Source organism: Mobula hypostoma, chromosome 9 (genome assembly GCF_963921235.1).
Source record: "Mobula hypostoma chromosome 9, sMobHyp1.1, whole genome shotgun sequence".
Lineage (NCBI taxonomy): Eukaryota > Metazoa > Chordata > Chondrichthyes > Myliobatiformes > Myliobatidae > Mobula > Mobula hypostoma.
Genome location: NC_086105.1, coordinates 58,377,472 through 58,396,356, shown reverse-complemented (window position 1 = coordinate 58,396,356; position 18,885 = coordinate 58,377,472). Strand labels below are relative to the sequence as shown.

Sequence of the window (18,885 nt, the reverse complement as noted above, 5' to 3'; positions counted from 1 at the left end):
TTAAGGCTACAAAGCATGTTTGTGTCCTGCATTTGGGTCCACCCCTGCTCCGCACTTGTGATAGTATGGCCTAATTTTGCACCTATGTCTTATGACCTTCTCAGAAGTAACTGTTAAAGAGCAGTGTCACCCAATGAGGAAATCCTAAAATAACGAATCTCCATTAACTCCACTGTTAAATGACAGTACCTCCTGAATCAAGCACCCCACCTATTGAGGGAGACTCTGCCATATCAGGGACACATGTAATGCAGAAATCGGTTGTCCTGCAGGACTCTATATAAAATAGAGCCTCCGCCCAGCCAGACCTCTTTGAAGGGGTCGTCTTTCCTCCAGCAGGAAGCCTTTGACAAAGTAAGTCCCTTCCGTAGAAAGTAACCCGCTTAAGCAAGTACCCCAGTGAATCCCTGATAAACAAGGATTCACCCCCACCCCTCCGTCATGGACTTTTGCTGCAAAGGTCTGCAGCTCATCCCAGACGTATGTTAAAAGAGGGAGTCTCACTGTCACTGCTTGCTCCTGTTGAACATGGAGTTACTTCCACGATCAGTGCTCTATTTTGAGTTGATACTTTCACCCATCAGAGACACCTCTCAAAGAGGGAGTCTCTCTCCCCCTGTCAGATACTGATGGTAAAGAGGGAGTGCTGTATAGGAGATTCCCCTCGATAATAATTTCTGTGTAAGAGCTAACTTTTTTACTATAATAAACCGATGATAGAGTGAGTCTATAGATCATCAGAAAGGCAATCTCTCTCTCCTTTCAGGAAGAGATGCTCCCTGAAAGTAAAGAAAGCGTGACTGCTGCCAATCAGGGATCCTACTTAAGAAGGTGCTACTTTCCCATTATGGCCTGTTGTACTAACGTTAGTCTATCTCACATCAGGGACTCCCAGTGAATGGGAATTTCACCAACATAAACACGCAATCTCACTCGTGAAAGAGGTGTTTTCTCTCATATCAGTGACTCCTGCTTCAGATTCCGTCTCTCTGCATTCACGGATCTCCGTAAAAGGAGTACCTTTCCCATGAGGAAGCAGTCCATGGTAATCCCTACGTGGAATGACCCAGGGGATATGGAGATCGGAATTTTATACAGTGTTCATGGTTTGGAATGACCCAGCCTCTTTCAGGTTCAACTCACATTCGACTTTCGCACAGGCCAACCCTCAGTACCTGGAACTGAAACTCCAGGTTTATTTATATTCTTCAGTGAATATTCGTGGATTATTCGAGGAAACTGTGGGCGTGATATAAAATGCTTCTCCTGGTGTCCACGGATTTGAGGTCCTTTCCATGCTAATTAGCCAAATGAATGTTGGATGAACAATCAGACTTTAAAAGTAGAGACAGACATGGCAACAGACCCTTCTGGCCATCAAGCTAATGTCACCCAATTTGCACCCACATAACCAATAAACCGACAAGTCCGAACGCCTGTGGAATGTAGGAGGAAACCGGAGCATCTGGAGGAAATTCTTGCAGGCACATGGTAAATGCACAAATGCCTATAATCACTGATGGAACTGAACGTGTTTCAAGTGAAGGAGGGCGGGGTGCAATTTATGTCCCCAGGATGTGTTGAGGCATTTTTTATTTCAATCACACTGTGCCTCTGGGGTTAGAAACATAGAAAACCTACACCACAATACAGGCCCTTTGGCCCACAAAGCTGTGCCGAAAATGTCCTTAACTAGAAATTACCCAGGGCTACCCATAGTCTTTTATTTTTCTGAGCTCCATGTAACTGTCCAGGAGTCTCTTAAAAGAACCTGCTGTATTCGCTCATCCGTTCATGAACCAGGAAAATGCCGCGAGTCCACAATGTTGTGTCAAACTAATCAAACAGAAATTGAATAATAACTAAACTAATACCCTCTGCCTACACAATCTTCATACCTTCATTCTCTGTATATTCATGTGCCCTACCCTAAAGCCTCTTAATTGACTCTGGTACATCTGCCTCCACCAACCCTGACAGCACTTTCAAGACACCCACCATTTCTATGTCAAAAACTTATGCTGCTCATCTCCTTTGAAATTACCTGTCTCAGCTGCAATGCAAGCCCTTGTGTATCAGACATTTAAAGATACAACCTATCTACTCTATGTATTCATGCTTACCTTAGACTTCTCTCAAGTGAACCCTCCGCCGTCGGCACTCCGGAGAAAACAATCTAAGGTTTAATTATTTAATTTTTATTTTATATAGAGATCGAGCGCGGAGCAGGCCCATACTATTCAACGAGCTGTACCAGTCAGCAGTCCTCGTCGTTAACCCTAACCTAGTCAAAGGACAATATACAATAACTAATTGCTCTACTGATCAGTACGTCTTTGGAATGTGGGAAGTAACCAGAACACGCGGAGGAAACCCACGAATTTACCGGGAGGATGTGCAAATTTCATAATGTCGGTATTGAAATCCGTACTCTGACACAATGGCCTGTATACCGTACACAATTTTTTTCCTGTTTGTGATGTTCCCGTGGTGCCCTAGTTTTTCCAGCCGTGCCTACCAATACAGGCTGGTAAACATATTGTGCACCTCTCCAAAGCCCCAAATTCTTACTTTAAATGGCCAACCAGAATTGAATGTAATCCTCCAGATGCTGCCTAACGAGAATTTTGTAAAACAAATTATTTTGTAAAAATAAGATTGGTTGACAGGCAGGATGGAAAGAGTGTGAATAAAGGGCGGCTTTTTTGGTTGTCTGCCAGTGATAAGCAGTGTTGGAGCTGCTTTATTACATGCAATATGCCAATGATTTGAATGAAATTGTTAGCTTTGTGGTCAAGTTTGCCGCCAATACAAAGAAAATTGGAGGAGAAGGTACGAGAGTGAACAGGAAGCAGGGAATCTGCAGAAAAAATAAACTTAGATCATGACAATGTCTAAAGTGATAGGTAGAATAAACATATGTAGGATATTGTATGGCCACTTTGGTAGAAAGGTATAAAGGTATGGACTATCTTTAAAAGATGAAAAAATTGAAAAATCGGCAGTGCTAGGAGAAGTCGGACAGACTGAATCTTGGACTTCTTGACAGAAAGATGCAGTCAGTCTAGTTGGCAGCAACATATTCAGATCCAGCACGCTGAGCATTGGTAGTACCCAGGAATGTCTACACGGAGCACTGATGATACTGCAGTGGTTGACCGCATCAGCAACAAGGAGATGTAGAGGCTTGTCAAAGTGCGAGAACAACAACATGAATCTCAGCATGGATAAGATTGAAGAGAATGCTGTGAAATCTCGGAACGGACCGGTCCATCACTCACCATTGCGTGGGGCACTGGTGAGGCCCGAACTGCAGAATCCCTCGGTTGTACAGGCGAATAGGATGGCAGAGATTGTCATGAAGACTATGAACACGAAGGTCACCTTCAAGCGTGCGATGCCCCTGGCACATCTCATCCCAGTGACGGTAATGTCTATTGTTCCTGTGAGACAACCCGGGAAGAAACTATCTGTGAAAGGGGGAACGTCGACCACTGAGTCATTTAACTTTGGGGACCCCAGGTAACTGTGGGTTGGAAGAGGTGATTGATAGCAAAGATGTTGAAACTTGAAGATGTCCCTTCTACTGACGAGTTTGATGTGGGTTGTTCTAAGAGCACTCGCCACACTGTCCGGGTGACTGAGGACGAGGTTCAGAGAGGCTGACAAAGAGAAGACGACATTTATATGTCCACTGCGATTCTTTCAGTTCGAAAGCATGCCCTAGAGAATATCGGGAGCCTCTGCGACCTTCCAGCGTGTCACGGAGAAAACGGTAGGGGATACGATCTTGCTTAAGGTATTTGTGTATCTCGATGACCTCATAGTGTTTGGGCCCACCTTGAAGGAACATGAAGCGAGGCTACTGAATGTGCTGTGCCGCCTGAAAGTTGAAGGATTAAAACTTTCTCTGGACAAGTGCTTGTTCTGCAAGACGTCTGTCAGCTATGTTGGGCATATTATAGGAGTAACTACGGATCCGTCTAATATAGAGGCGGTGACCACAGGGCCAAGGCCCCAGAATGGGAGCGTTTTAACCTCGTTCCTTGGGGTCTGTGGATACCATTGGCGGTTCTTGAAGAGCTACGAGAAAGTGAGTCACCCTTTAAATCAGCTTATATGTGGTTACCATCCGTTGGCGAAGAAGAGGAGGAGGACTAAAGGAGAGCAGGGCAAAGAGTATCTTAGCCTTTCGGAAAATTTTGGAGTGAGGTGGGATGTGAAGTGTGAAGAGGCTTTTCAGTTGCTGAATAAGCTGCTGCCACTGGCGCCTGTGCTGGCTTTGGCAGACTCCTGATTGCCCTATGTACTGCATATGGATACCAGCAGAGAGGGGTGTCTTGTATCGGGATGAGGGCACCAGGTTGAGACCTTTTGCGTTCATCAGCCGGAGTCTGTAACCCTCAGAGAAAACTACCCCCAACATAAGTTGGAGTTCCTGGCATTGAAATGGGATGCGGTGGATAAGTTGAGTGATTACCTCTATGCTGCCAATTTTGAGGTGGGGACGGACAACAATCCCCTAACTTATATCCGGACCTCGGAGAAAATGGATGGCATAGGACATCGGTGGTTGGCGGCCTGCTCTGCCTATGATTTCAGCCTGAGGTACCAGCCGGGGAGTAGGAACATTGATGCTGATGCTTTGTCATGACGTGTGCATGAAAGGCTCGACAGGGACGAGGAGTGGGGGAGCGTTCCTGCCCGGGGTGTGAAGGCCATGTGCCAGTTTTCCATCACGGTGAAGACAGAGGGAAAGCAATGGCAGGATCGAGTGGTAGATCAATTGGGAGCTTCTCATGGCGTCATTCTACAAGCGTACTGTAACCTGACTTCTGTGAAGACAAACAAGTTACCGGAACTGACTCCTGGTGAAGAGGCAGCTGCTCAGAGAGATGACCCAGGCATTGGTACCATTTGGTTAGGGATCGAAAAAGCAGACAAGGCCCAAGTGGAGAAGACGAAACATGCTGCGGTGCCTCCATTACTGAGAGAATGGCCCAGATTGGAGTTGCAGAATCAGATCGTATACCAAGTCACGTCTCGTCAGGACCTACCTCGGCATTCCCAGCTGGTTTTTCCTGAGGATTGTGGTGAAGACACTTCCTGATGTTTCTGGACTTATGTTGTTTGAAAAGACCTATGGATTGCTGAAAGATTGGTTCTACTGGCGCCGAATGAAGCCGGAGGTTGTAGAGTACTGCGAGTCGTGCATTCGAATCATACAGAGGAAGACGCTGCCTCCGAGGACCCCTCCATTGTTCCACTTGCAGGGTCTGGTGCCCCTTGACCTGGTGTTGATGGATTTCCAGTCAATAGAGCCAGATGCCAGCAACATGGCCAATGTCGCGATCATTGTGGATCACCACACCAGACATGCGCAAGCTTTCCCTACCAAGGATCAGAGGGTGTCCACGGTGGCAAACTGTTATGGGAAAAGTATTTAATTTATTATGGCCTGCCCAGGCAGGTAAATAGAGATCAGGGATGGGATTTCGACAGAAGGCTCGTACATGAGCTACCGAGCATGCTTGGAGTCAAGAAGTCGAGGACCACGCCTTAACACCCGCGGGGTGATCCTCAGCCAGAGAGGTTTAATCGGACCTTGTTAGACGTGCTTGAACCTTGGAAATCAGCAAGAAGAACAAGTGGAGTGGACAGATTGGACATCAGGTCCACTGCTATAATTGTACCTGAAATGAAGCTACTGGGTACTCGCCATATTATCTGATGTTGGGCGCGAAGGCGAGGCTGTTCATCGACCTTTGCTTTCAGACTGGCGCGGAAGACCTACCACCGGAGATTTATCTGTAGTATGTGTCTGACATGAGAAGGGAGCAGAAATGGGCTTATGAATTAGCCGAGGTTGCAGCTGCCAAGCAGAAGCAAGGAAATAAGAGGAAGTATGATCAAAAGGTTAGGTTCTTCCAATTCATGTTGGCAGACCGAGTCCTCATAGGAATTTGGGGTACCTGGGAGGTATAAGTTGGCTCACCGCTGGGCGGCTTTACCCTAAGTAGTGGAGAGTCAGATACCAAACATATCATATTTCTGGGTGAAACTAGAAGATGCGAATGGACCTATCAATATTCACCACTAGAACCACCTATTGCCTCTAGGACAAGAGGTGCGCGTTGATCCATAGGCCGCCCTGGAGCCTACATCTAGTAAGAGTACTCTGTGGCGACTCTGAGTGACTGACGGACTAACAGCAGGAGAGATTAGGCTGGGCGCCACCCCTGAATGGGATGCGGCCTCAGAGGATGAGAAAATAGGGGTGTGTACATGCTGCCTTTTTGTAACTCCCCATTGATTGAGGAAAACATTCTCAATCCTTCTCACACTAAGTTAGGTGAAATTGGGTGGACTATCTGTGGATAGCCTGGTGTTCAATGAGACTATGAAACGTATGAAGCAGGGCTCAGCCAAGTGGCAAAGGTGTCCGAGTTGCAGGAGGGCACCAGTGATAGACTGGGGAAAGCTTCTCCATGTAGATCAGGAGTATCCCAAGGAGCGACTGAACCTGAAGTAGATGATGGGATAAGGAGGTCTCAAAGAATCAGGAGACCCTGAGATAGGTTGGCCTATGTAACACCTGGACAATAGAATATGGCACCTATCGCCTTTGCGAGCTATGTCACTGCCATTTACACCTGGGTTGGACCTTGTGCTTTGTATGAAGGTGTGGCAAATTATCTCAATGTCATGAGGACATGACTAATTTTAGTGGAGGAAGAGTGTAACACCCTGGGAAACGGTTTTACTGCTAAATTAATAGTCTTTCTGTAGAAGCTGTGTTTGGGTGATGGGTACGTTGGAATGTGAGCTGTCCAATGAAGGGCGTGTGTTTTCCGTGTTGTGTGCCTGACACTGTTGTGAGCTGGGTCTTTGGTTCAGCAGGAGATGAAGGGCGGAGACGCCGGAGAGAAGAGGACGTAGGGCTCGAAGCGGAGAGAGCCCCTGATTCGAAGATGTCCGGGGTGATCGAACGAGAATCGGCGAAGGTGAAATCGTGAGCTTCAACTTGTGCACATCAGACTGTTTCATTAAAATAGGCCCTTCTCTTTTTGTTTTTTTATTTACTAACCCTTTAGTAAAATTAAGAATTTTAAGGCTGAATCGTTTAATTGTATACGGCATTTTGTCTGTTATTTCGTGGTACTTATTTGTAAACTGGTAGCGAATCATGCAGCATTCACACAAACGGGGTTTCGTGGTGGGCTTGCACTTCAACATCACAGGGTTGGCAGGGCTGCAGATCGCCTTCTCTAGACATACGCAGCCGACAACACCAGCGTGTTTCACATATTAATAGCTCTGCCGTGAAGAGAGTGAAGAGTACAAAGTACTTTGGAATGTTCATAACAGGCGATCTAACCTGGACACACAGCACCTTCGCACTACTGAAGAAGGCATAGCAGTATCTACACTTTCTGAGGTGTTTGAGATGTGCAAAGCCCTCGCTCCCATTCTTTTACAAGAGCTTTTGACAGGAGCATGATCAAAAGCGTCCTACTGGCTGCATCGTTGTGCTGTACGGCATGGGAACGCAGGTCACGGTGGTGGCTAGTAAAACCTGCCGAGATTGTCATGGGAGGCTCTCTCGTTCTCTTATTTGTGGCATTTATGGGGAGTGCTGCAGACCAAGGTCCTGAAGAATTACTGAAGATCCCACCAACCCAGCCTACAATGTAATTGACCCACTATATATGGAAGGAGGAACAGAAACATCAAATTTACGACTGCAAGACTAGGTAACAGATTCTTCCCTCAGGTTGTGAGTCTAATGAATACTCTGCCACCACTGAGGTCTTGTCACTAGGACTGCGAGCTGCGTAATTCTTACCTGTGCTGGGCACTACATGCGTTTTGAATTATATATTATTATATGCTTGCTGAAAGTAAATGTCACTCCACTCTTTAAGAAGGCAGGAATGCAAAAGAAGGGAAATTATAGGCCAGTTAGCCTAATCTCAGAGTCTGAGAAAGTGGTGGATCAATTACTAATGATGAGATTTCAGGGTACCTGGAGACTAACGATAAAGTAAGTCAAATCAGCATGGGTTCTGTTAAGGGAATTTTTGCCTGGCAATTCTGTTAGAGTTTTTCGAGGAAGTAACAAGCATGGTGGTCAAAGGAAAGGCAGTGTATGTTATTTACTTGGATTTTCAGAAGGGATTTGATAAGGTACAACACATAAGACCGCTTAACAACATAATATCCCATAGCATTACAGGCATGGATAGAGGAATGCAGGATGCTGCAATTGGGAATAAATGGGGCCTTTTCTGCTGGCTGCTATTGACTAGTCATGTTCCTCAGTGTTTAGTACGGGACCGCTTCTTTTCACATTGTTTGTCAATGATTTAGATAATGGTATGATGGCTTTGTAGTAACGTTTGCGGGTGGTACAAAGATATGTGGAAGGGTAGGTAGTGCTGAGGACACAAAGTAATTGCATGAGGACTTATACAAATGAGAAGAATGGGCAAAGACGTGGTGGATGGAACAGAGTGCTAAGAAATGTACGATAACCCATTTTGCTAAAAGGAACAAAAGTGCAGACTATTATCTAAATCAGAAGAAAATTCAATTATCAGAGCAGCAAGACTCCCAGCGGATAATTTACAGGATAGTTCAGTGGTAAAGAAGGCAAATGCAATTTGACATTCATTTCAAGGGGAATAGAATATAAAACATAAGGAGATAATTCTGAGACTCTACAAGACACTGGTCAGGCCACACTTGGAGTATTGACATGCGGGTTGGGCCTCAGATCTCAGAAAGAATATGTTGTCATTGGAGAGAATTCAGAGTAGATTCACGAGGATGATTCCATCAATGAAGTGGTTAACTTATGAGGAGGTTTTGACAGCTTTGGGCTTGTACTCATCGGAATTTATAATTATTTAAGGGGATCTCATTGCAAACTAACGAATGTTGAATGGACTTGACAAAGTGGATATGGGAAGGATATTTCCAATGATAGGGGTGTCCAGAATAAGAGGGCGACTGTTTATAACAGAGGTAAGGAGGTAAATATGTGGAATGATCTGGCACAGACAGCTGTGGAGGCCAAGACCGTGGTATAACTGAAGCGAAAATTGATAGTTTCCTGCAACACACACAAAATGCTGGCGGAATGCAGCAGGCCAGACCGCATCCATAGGAAGAAGCACAGTCGACGTTTCGGGCCGAGACCCTTCGTCCGGACTGTCGAGGGTCTCGGCCCCGAAACGTCTATTTTGCTTCTTTCTATGGATGCTGTCTGGCGTTCCACCAGCATTTTGTGTGTGTTCCTTGAACTTCTAGCATCTGCAGATATCCTCGTGTTTGCATTGATAGTTTCCTGATTGGTCAGGGCATGAAAGGTTATGACGAGAAGGAAGGTTGAGTGCGATCTGGGATCCGCCATGGCAGAGCGAACTCGAAAGGATGAATGGTCTTATTCTGCTCGTATGTATTATGGTCTTATAGAAATATTTTGGTTTTATGTCCCAGAGAAACATTGTTTCATTTGTTTGTATATGTTTACATTCAGATAACAATAAACTTGAAGTAGTACCCCTTCAGGTACCAACAATCATTCTGTGGACAAAATCACTTAGAGCACATTTCTTCACCATTCTGATGGTGGTCTGAACAACAACTGACCACGTTTGCATGCTTTTATATTCATTGAGTTGTGTTAGGTTATGGTAGACATTAAGAGGATGAAGAAAAGATGTCCCGGGATGCTGCCTGAATTAGAGAGTAATAACTATAAGGAGAGAATGGACAAATATGAATTGTTTGCTGAGGATTTTCAGTATCCGTGTGTGAACCAAAGATATAATTGGGAGCCTTTTTGACAGGTTGGAAATTTGCATTACTGAAGGGTTTAGCTTTAAGGTGAGATTTAAGTAGATGTTGTTAAATACCAGAAAGATACTGCCAGGGAAGTGATAGAAATATTCATCATGGCATCGCTTAAGATACATTTATACAAGCACGTGTACAGTTAGATGTAAACAGTTTTGGTTGTGATCATGTTTGGCACGGAAAGAATGGCTGAAGGACCTCCCCCTGCGCGGGTACTATTCTGTACGCCACATTCTCTGATCTGTGTTCTATGTATACGTTATGATTAAAGTGCTATATTATGCTGAAAGTTGTATTGGTGTCAGAAGGTTTCAACATCTTTGGTGATTTATCAGATTGAATAATTTATCACTTTACCAATGTGTGTTAGTTTAATGTGATGAACTATTTTCTTTCTATTCCGTGGATATAATTCCCAATTACAGGCAAGCGAGTTATCTGGCTAGGGTTGGACACGGCAAGAAGATTTGGATTGCTAGATGAGCTGTTTGTATATATGAGGTGAACAACCTGAGGTAAAAAAAAAGTCGGTTAACTGTGGAAATTCTAACCACTTCCCTTGCAAAAGGCCGTTCTCAAAATCACACGATTGTTTAATCCGATTTTCCAGTATTTGGTGTTTCTCAGTTGAAACCCAAACAAACAGTTTATCAAAGATGAATTTTCTTCAGTTGTCGTGATCTGTTCGCATTTTTAATTCACTATTTTTAGTTCCGTTGCACATCACTGACACTTGGGACCCGTACCGAAGTATATAAAGCCATTGGGAAAGTAGGCTTCTGAAAAACATTTCTCAATTATCTGCAGTACAGTGACTGCTACTGCTCAACTGGAAAATGCTTAAAGAGTACTACAGTATCGAGAAAACACTGTATGTGATCATTGCCGTCATAGGCATTCCAGGTAAGTAAGTGCTGTTACGAGAATACACATAAAATTAAGATGTTTGCTGGCCTGGGCTAGCATCAGTGGCATCAGCAGTTGGTCTGCCACCTGCCCTCAGGGGAAGGAGAGATAAGGAACAATGGAGCAGCGTCTGGAGATGTGTAATGAAGGGATGTGGGAGGAAGAGCTGTCTGGAGCGGCTCCCCCCTTTGAACCCTGAACTGTTTGAAGTGATGGACAGGCGATACCCCAGCAGGGGGATAAAAAGGGACAGGTTCGCTAAGACAGACACACACGCCACCCGAGGTAACGAGACCCTGGAAGCGGTGCGCTTCTCACGAGTGGGTGAGAAGTCCCAGACAACGACAAGGGTGGAAAGGTACGATCAGCGGGAACCCGGTGTGTGTCCGCCCTTGCCTGGGTGCCGGGTTCACTGCAGAGGATCGACCGCATCTGGAGGAGGGGTCACAGTCGGTGACCTCAGGTGACATCACCAAGGACCCGCCCAAATGCTGTTTGTGAGCCATCTCGCTGGTCTGTGAGTGAAGCTGTGCTGAATGATGAGTTGTTCCTATTCTATGTCTCTCTTCCCCACCTTGTCCATCGCCATGGCAACGATTACTGCGAACTGAACTACAAACTGGACTGAACTTTGAGTCATTTTGAAATTGGTCATTTAACCCCTAGACAACGATAGAGCTTGATTGATGCTGTTATCTTAATTCTGTGCACATGTGTGGTTATCATTGTTGAATTGTTGCATTTATTATCCTTTCGATTACTGTGTTGCTTGTTTCTTTAATAAAACTTTCTTAGTTCTAGTACTCCAGACTCCAACTGAGTGATCCATTTCTGCTGGTTTGGCAACCCAGTTACGGGGTACGTAACATAAGTGGGGTTCTCGTCCGCGATTTTGAACGCTAAATTTGGGACGGAGTAAATTGATTGGGTTAAAATTCCCGAAAGAAAGAAAAGACAAACAGCAGAAATGGAGGTTGAGGAATTTATAAAGGCGCCGACCTTGGAGGCATTAGAGGATGCCAGGAAATCGGAATTGATAGCTGTGGCAAAACGGGTGAATCTTGCTAAGGTGAAGTCGACAATGAGGAGAGAGGAGATACACAGAGCTATTGTAGAGCACTATGTATCTAAAGGTGTGTTTCCCCAAGGTGAGCTGGGGGAGGTGTCTATTGAAAAACCTGCTGGAGACGCGGTACAGGTACAGCTTGAAAAACTGAGACTCGAGCACGAGTTCCGGGTACGGCAGTTAGAACACGAAGAGAAGCAGTTAGAAAGGCAGGAGAGAGAGTTAGAAAGGCGGGAGAGAGAGAAAGAGGTAGAAAGGCAAGAGAGAGAAAGACAGTTAGAGAGAGAAGAGAGAGAGAGGGACAGACAGTTGGAGAGAGAGGAGAAACAGAGGGAAAGGGAATTTGAGCTGGAGAAGTTAAAGATAAGGGCCGAGCAGGGGCTCGTGCCGAACCAAGGTGGAGGGTTCCGGGCGACCCAGGAGGTTAGGCTGGTTCCCCCATTTGACGATACCGATGTGGATCGGTACTTTCTCCACTTCGAAAAAGTAGCTATAAGTCAGGACTGGCCGAGGGATAAGTGGGTTGTCTTACTTCAGAGTGTACTGAAAGGGAAAGCCCAACAAGCTTACTCAGCTTTATCCGCGGAAGATGCCCAGAAGTATGAGGTGGTGAAGGAGGCCATCCTCAGGATTTATGAGTTGGTCCCGGAGGCATACCGGCAGAGGTTCCGGAATGCGAGGAAGCGGTGGGACCGCACGTATTTGGAGTTTGCTCGTGAGATGCAAACATATTGTGAGCGTTGGTGCGCCTCGAAAGGGGTAGAGGGGGATTATGACAGACTGCTGCAGCTGATTCTGATTGAGCAGTTTAAAGGTTGTGTCCCTGAGGGTATGAGACCCTACCTCGATGAGAAAGAGGCAGCCACGTTAGCCGCAACTGCTAAGTTAGCGGATGAGTATGCGTTGACGCATAAAATGAAGGTTGCCCCGAGTAAAGGCTACCAGAAGGGTAGTCAGGACGGCGGGGAGAGTCCGCCGGAAAAGTCAGAAAGTAAGCCGGGGACTAGTGAAAAGGATAAGGTAGACCGGGAGCAGTCTGGTAGGAAGTCTCCTGGGGTCGTCTGTTATAATTGTGGGAAAGTCGGACACTTTGCGTCCAGGTGCTTTGCCCCAAGGAAGGAGACGGGGAAAGGAAAAGCGGAAATTTTGAATGGCTGTATCGAGCTGTTAAGCGAACCGCTAGGGAAGGACAGGTCTGAAAAAGTCCAGGAAGGGCGCGAGAGGTTTATCTCGGCCGGACTGGTGTCAGTGAAGGAGAGGTTAAAACCAGTTCCAGTGCGGATCTGGAGAGACACGGGAGCGTGTCAGTCACTAATACTGAAGAGTGTATTAGAGTTTAGCTCAGAGACCCAGACTGGGGAGGTAGAGGTCAAAGGTGTTGGGGAAGGGACAGAGTCAGTCCCTTTGCACCAGATACATTTACAGAGCAACCTGGTCTCTGGACTAGTCACGATCGGGGTGAGGTCCGAATTACCGATGAAAGACGTGGAAGTCTTGCTCGGTAATGACATCGCCGGAGGAATCGTGTTCCCAGTCGTGAGATTGACGGGTCAGCCTGCCAGCATGGAGGCCCCGCCCGCGATGGTGAATTTGGCTGAAACATTTCTGCCAACCTTGTGTGAGACAGGGTGTAGTGAGATAAGAGGTAGTGAGGGAGCTGGGACGGACGTAGCAGTAGCCAGGAAAGAATTTGTGCAGACGCAGGAGCGAGACGAGGGGCTGATGGTTTTTGCCGAGACCGCTCTCTCTGACACAGCCTTGACAAGCTATTGTGCGGAGGAGGAAGTGCTAAAGAAGAAAGGGAAATCAAGTACAGTACCCGCAGATGAGGAGTGGGGGGTGGTGCAAAAGAGTTATGGGGATGAGGTTTTTAAAATGGCCCACGAGGTACCCCCCGGTGGACATTTTGCGGTGCTGGAGGAAACAGTTGGTGGAATCATGAAAGAGATTTACCGGCCGCCCAGGGGGAAGAATGTTATTGATCATGACCGACGCGAACTGGGACGGTCACCGGCTTTTGATATGCTAACAAACCTAGTCGGTGTTAGCGTGGAAATCAATGAAGCTAGGGGCCCCCTGATAAGAGAAAAGAACCATTTTGAAAAGACTAGGATGGGAACGGTCAGATGGGAGAAGGCTATTGTTTTGGCCAGGTCTACTGATAAGGTCTCTCCCTTAATCCCCGAACAAAGCGAATCTTTAGAAGGAGTAATTAAACGACTCGCACCTATGTGTTTGATTGTCCCGAGGAAATGCAAAGAACTGGGACGTTGGGTTATGTCGGTTACAATAGGGCGGCCAAGTAAACAACACCCATATTTTTTGAGTAATTCAGTGACTAAAGGGCTGATGAACACAGAGGTGTGTATTGGCAATTTAACACGGCTGTCTGAAGCCAGCTTGATAGTGAACCGTGAAAAAAATGAATTCGGCCACACGAATGTCACTTACCTGGGAATTGTGGTGACACAGGGGCAGCTGGCAGTGATGCAAGCTACAGTGCAGGCTATCGCTGACCTCCCAACCCCGACAGACAAGAGGGCCCTCAGAAGGCTCTTGGAGATGGTGGGGTACTGCAGGAAGTTTTGCAATAACTCTGCGGTCAATACCCGTCCCCCTCCTACTAAGCCCTTGCGAGAGAAAACTGAGTCGGAATGGGACGACCCTTGTTGTTGTGGTCCGGGACAAAACCAAATGAGAGGTTACATTGGTCGCAATTCATCAGTGTTTTTGGCCACTATGAAGTTTGCTGAGTTGGAGCCTGGTCTAAGGGATTATTAATAACACGTGTAAAAGGAACAGAAAATGTGATGACTGTCTGTCAAGGTGTTGACAGCTTCAAATTCTCTGTATTAGCTAAATAACTGTTAAAGATGTATATTGTGTATGTATCAGATAATGTAGTCATGTTTGTAATTTTTACCTCCCGGTAAAAATCCTTAAAGGGGGGAAGTGTTACGAGAATACACATAAAATTAAGATGTTTGCTGGCCTGGGCTAGCATCAGTGGCATCAGCAGTTGGTCTGCCACCTGCCCTCAGGGGAAGGAGAGATAAGGAACAATGGAGCAGCGTCTGGAGATGTGTAATGAAGGGATGTGGGAGGAAGAGCTGTCTGGAGCGGCTCCCCCCTTTGAACCCTGAACTGTTTGAAGTGATGGACAGGCGATACCCCAGCAGGGGGATAAAAAGGGACAGGTTCGCTAAGACAGACACACACGCCACCCGAGGTAACGAGACCCTGGAAGCGGTGCGCTTCTCACGAGTGGGTGAGAAGTCCCAGACAACGACAAGGGTGGAAAGGTACGATCAGCGGGAACCCGGTGTGTGTCCGCCCTTGCCTGGGTGCCGGGTTCACTGCAGAGGATCGACCGCATCTGGAGGAGGGGTCACAGTCGGTGACCTCAGGTGACATCACCAAGGACCCGCCCAAATGCTGTTTGTGAGCCATCTCGCTGGTCTGTGAGTGAAGCTGTGCTGAATGATGAGTTGTTCCTATTCTATGTCTCTCTTCCCCACCTTGTCCATCGCCATGGCAACGATTACTGCGAACTGAACTACAAACTGGACTGAACTTTGAGTCATTTTGAAATTGGTCATTTAACCCCTAGACAACGATAGAGCTTGATTGATGCTGTTATCTTAATTCTGTGCACATGTGTGGTTATCATTGTTGAATTGTTGCATTTATTATCCTTTCGATTACTGTGTTGCTTGTTTCTTTAATAAAACTTTCTTAGTTCTAGTACTCCAGACTCCAACTGAGTGATCCATTTCTGCTGGTTTGGCAACCCAGTTACGGGGTACGTAACAGTGCAAATATAAAGTTAAATTATGTTGGGATTTGTATTAGGCAGGAGTGCAATGGCAAAAAAAAAACATATTAAATAAATAGATTGGATAGGCTTTATGAACTGACTGGCATATTAATAACTTCCCAGATTGTGGACGAAGAAAAGGCGGGTATTAAAGCAATGGATTCGTGGAAAATATTGCTGGAGAAAGTCTGCTTTGATGTTCTGAATTCTAGAGTACGTTAAGAAGCAGCTATGGAAATAGTAGACGCATCTCATGCATTTTCAACTTACCATATGTCGTGGAGCTTTGTTAGATATTAGATGGCATCAAACCCTTTCAGAAAGAGTCAGAACTACTTGCAATCTAAGCGATCAGATGATCGATCGATACAGGAGGATGCGATAAAACTCGGAGCATTTACTAATACAGACAGACATTTAACCATCTGTCTGTATTAGTAAAGGTGCCACATCTATTATAAGAACTGCAATTAAAAATATTCCTTTAGAAAGTATCAAGTATAGAAGGCAACATCAACACAGATTTATGAATGTTAAGCCGTGTTTGAAAAATCCTCTGGAGATCTTTGAAGTCGCAACTTGTTAAAGGTGGAATATTGGATGTTGAGTGATTGGATAGTCAAGTCCCTTCTGAAGATTCCAATTTAATGGTTTGGATAAACGGACATATGGTAGGATGTTACAGTGTATCGCATGGATTTAAAATTAATTGAAGCAGAGAATAGACATGAGTCTATTTTTCACGCTGGCAGAACGCACTGCCACAGAGATATGTTTAGAGCTTATGTCATATTATTGTTTGCTGAAGACATTAAGCCAGTAGCTTTGATTTGTGAGGAAGAAACGAAAGTGCTCGGAGGTATTATAAATTCGAAAACTATAGAAATTGCTCAAACGTAAGAACGTAAGTAATTGCTAAGTTATTCTAACAAAATTTGGAAAGTCGGATATTGAGGTAATTAGTAATGGTAAACTTTAGAGTAAAGTCGGATGTGCGTGTTCTAGTAGACTTTAAAATGAAGCGTGCGGGTGCAGCAAGAAATTAATAAAGATACTGAAATATTTCATTTCATAACAAAGCTGAATGAGCTTCCCTTGGGTTTTTGAGTCTCTTTGATTTTGTAAGTTGGATAGCCTCTGATTATGGTAGAAGCCAGACTGTGTTGCCTTGGAGACCGTTGGGCACTTCTACATGAAACACTGTTTTAAGAAAGCATTATCCATTATCGTAGATACCCCACCATAATCATTTCTCTATGCTGTCATTAGGTAGATGGTGAGGAGCCGCAGGACTGGAACGACCAGGTTGAAGAACAGTTTATTAATTCTTTGCTGTACCCGCAAGCTTGCTTTTACAGTCTACTAGAACACGCAGATCCACTTCTGTATGAAAGGCCAAGAGCACGTCGGAATGAAAATTACATTGATTTATTCAATTCCCTGCATCTGTTCATACTCCTCTTCCTCGTTCTCTTGCATCTGGATGGAAACTTAAATAAAACTACTCTGCACCACCGAAGGGTACCCTATAATCACAGCCTTATGAGTCTCAGTTTCTTTCTTTCAGAAAGAAGGAGAATGCGAACGCTGTATTTGTGATTTCTGAAATTGCGACCAAGTCCCCATTCTAACATTTTCCTTATTTGGTCCAAAAATCGAGCCCTTGCTCAGTGTCGGATAAACATTTGTACAATAATGGCTGGTATCTTTTTTTTCATTCTGTAGTGAACTTAATGGCGATTTACATCCTGTCCCGTGGAAAGTGTGGCCTCTCCAAATGCACCACTCGCTATCTGTTGGCCATGGCAGCGGTGGATCTACTGCTCATTACTACGGAAGTTATTCTTCGTAAGATCAATGACCATTATTTTTCAATGTGTTTCCTGGACATCACCATTGTTTGCCGTACGAACCTTGTATTAACATACATAGCTGTAGACTGTTCTGTCTGGTTCACCGTTACTTTCACCTTTGATCGATATGTTGCCATTTGTTGCCAGAAGCTGAGAACAAAATATTGCACCGAGAAAACTGCAGCCATTGTTCTAGCAACAACAGGCATTCTGCTTTGTCTGCAAAACGTCCCCTTTTATTTCTTAATTGAACACAGAAGGATTATCGACAATGTACCGTGGTTTTGTGTGACGAAATCGAGTTATTACACTGAACCCGGGTGGGTAATATATGATTGGTTTGATGCTTGTTTAAATCCGTTGCTCCCCTTCGCCGTGATTTTGCCGCTTAATGTCATGACAGTCAGGTATGTTTTAGTAGCCAGTCGAGTCCGTAAATGTTTGAAAGGTCAGAGCAACGGAGCGAACTGCAGTGACTCGGAAATTAAGAATAGGAAGAAGTCTATCGTTCTGCTTTTTACCCTTTCCGGCAGTTTTATATTCCTGTGGCTGACTTTTGTTGTAGAATTCGTCTATTATCAGATCACCGGAACTGGGGGAGAGTGGAACGACTCGGAGTTTATCTTTCACGAGGCCGGATTTCTGCTGACCAATATTAGTTGTTGTACAAACACGTTTATTTACGCGGCAACTCAGACCAAGTTCAGGGACCAGTTGAAGAATGCTGTGAAATATTCAATTAGCTCAGGGCTTCAGAAGATTAATAAAACAATCCCTTTGGTGAGCTGAGACACTGTTGTTGAATTTACAATCTCCGGAGGTGTGAACCCTGTACTGACAAATCCCGGGCAACCTGAAAGGTATAATTAATCTCCTCGTTCCTGATGCTGCACAGAATAAATAGCTGTGATCGCTACCAATAATACTACAGCTACAACACCTATCCACCAGCAAATAGATATGTCTTTATACTTTAAGCGTTCCCTGCGCTGACCTTGAAGCCTAAATTCCCGGGCCATTGATACCCTGCCAGCAATGCCTCGGATATTGATGTGCGCCATCAATGCCGGGAGTCACTGATTTTCTATGGTAATTACGAAGTCAATTACCCCGATTCACTGGTTCCCGGGCCAATGAGTCTATACCTAAAGTAGCCCATAGTTTTGATAATCTGCCTGTTCCCCGCGTTACTGGCACTGACGAAATGCTCGCAGTGAATCCACTGCGAATTCCCATTGACACGTTGCCTAGAGTAGCTTGGTTTATTGGAAGTATACGTAGATGCGGATGCTTCACTGTGCCTTCGACCTCTAATAGTCATTTTTAATATTTTTGTGTTTATTGATAGTGAACACAAACTGCACACGCCCTCTGTATTCGGA

General features: G+C 45.2%; 1 protein-coding gene across 1 annotated transcript; it reads left to right on the top strand.

Annotated features, from left to right (window-relative positions):
* Positions 1 to 17,383: 17,383 nt before the first annotated feature.
* Positions 17,384 to 18,292, top strand: LOC134352248 (probable G-protein coupled receptor 139). The gene has a single exon (XM_063059540.1). The coding sequence runs from the start codon at positions 17,384 to 17,386 to the stop codon at positions 18,290 to 18,292; it is 909 nt and encodes a 302-aa protein (XP_062915610.1).
* Positions 18,293 to 18,885: the final 593 nt, after the last annotated feature.

Excerpts from the sequence above, each read along its gene's own strand:
- LOC134352248 (XM_063059540.1), top strand. The coding sequence starts at position 17,384 with ATGGCGATTTACATCCTGTCCCGTGGAAAGTGTGGCCTCTCCAAATGC.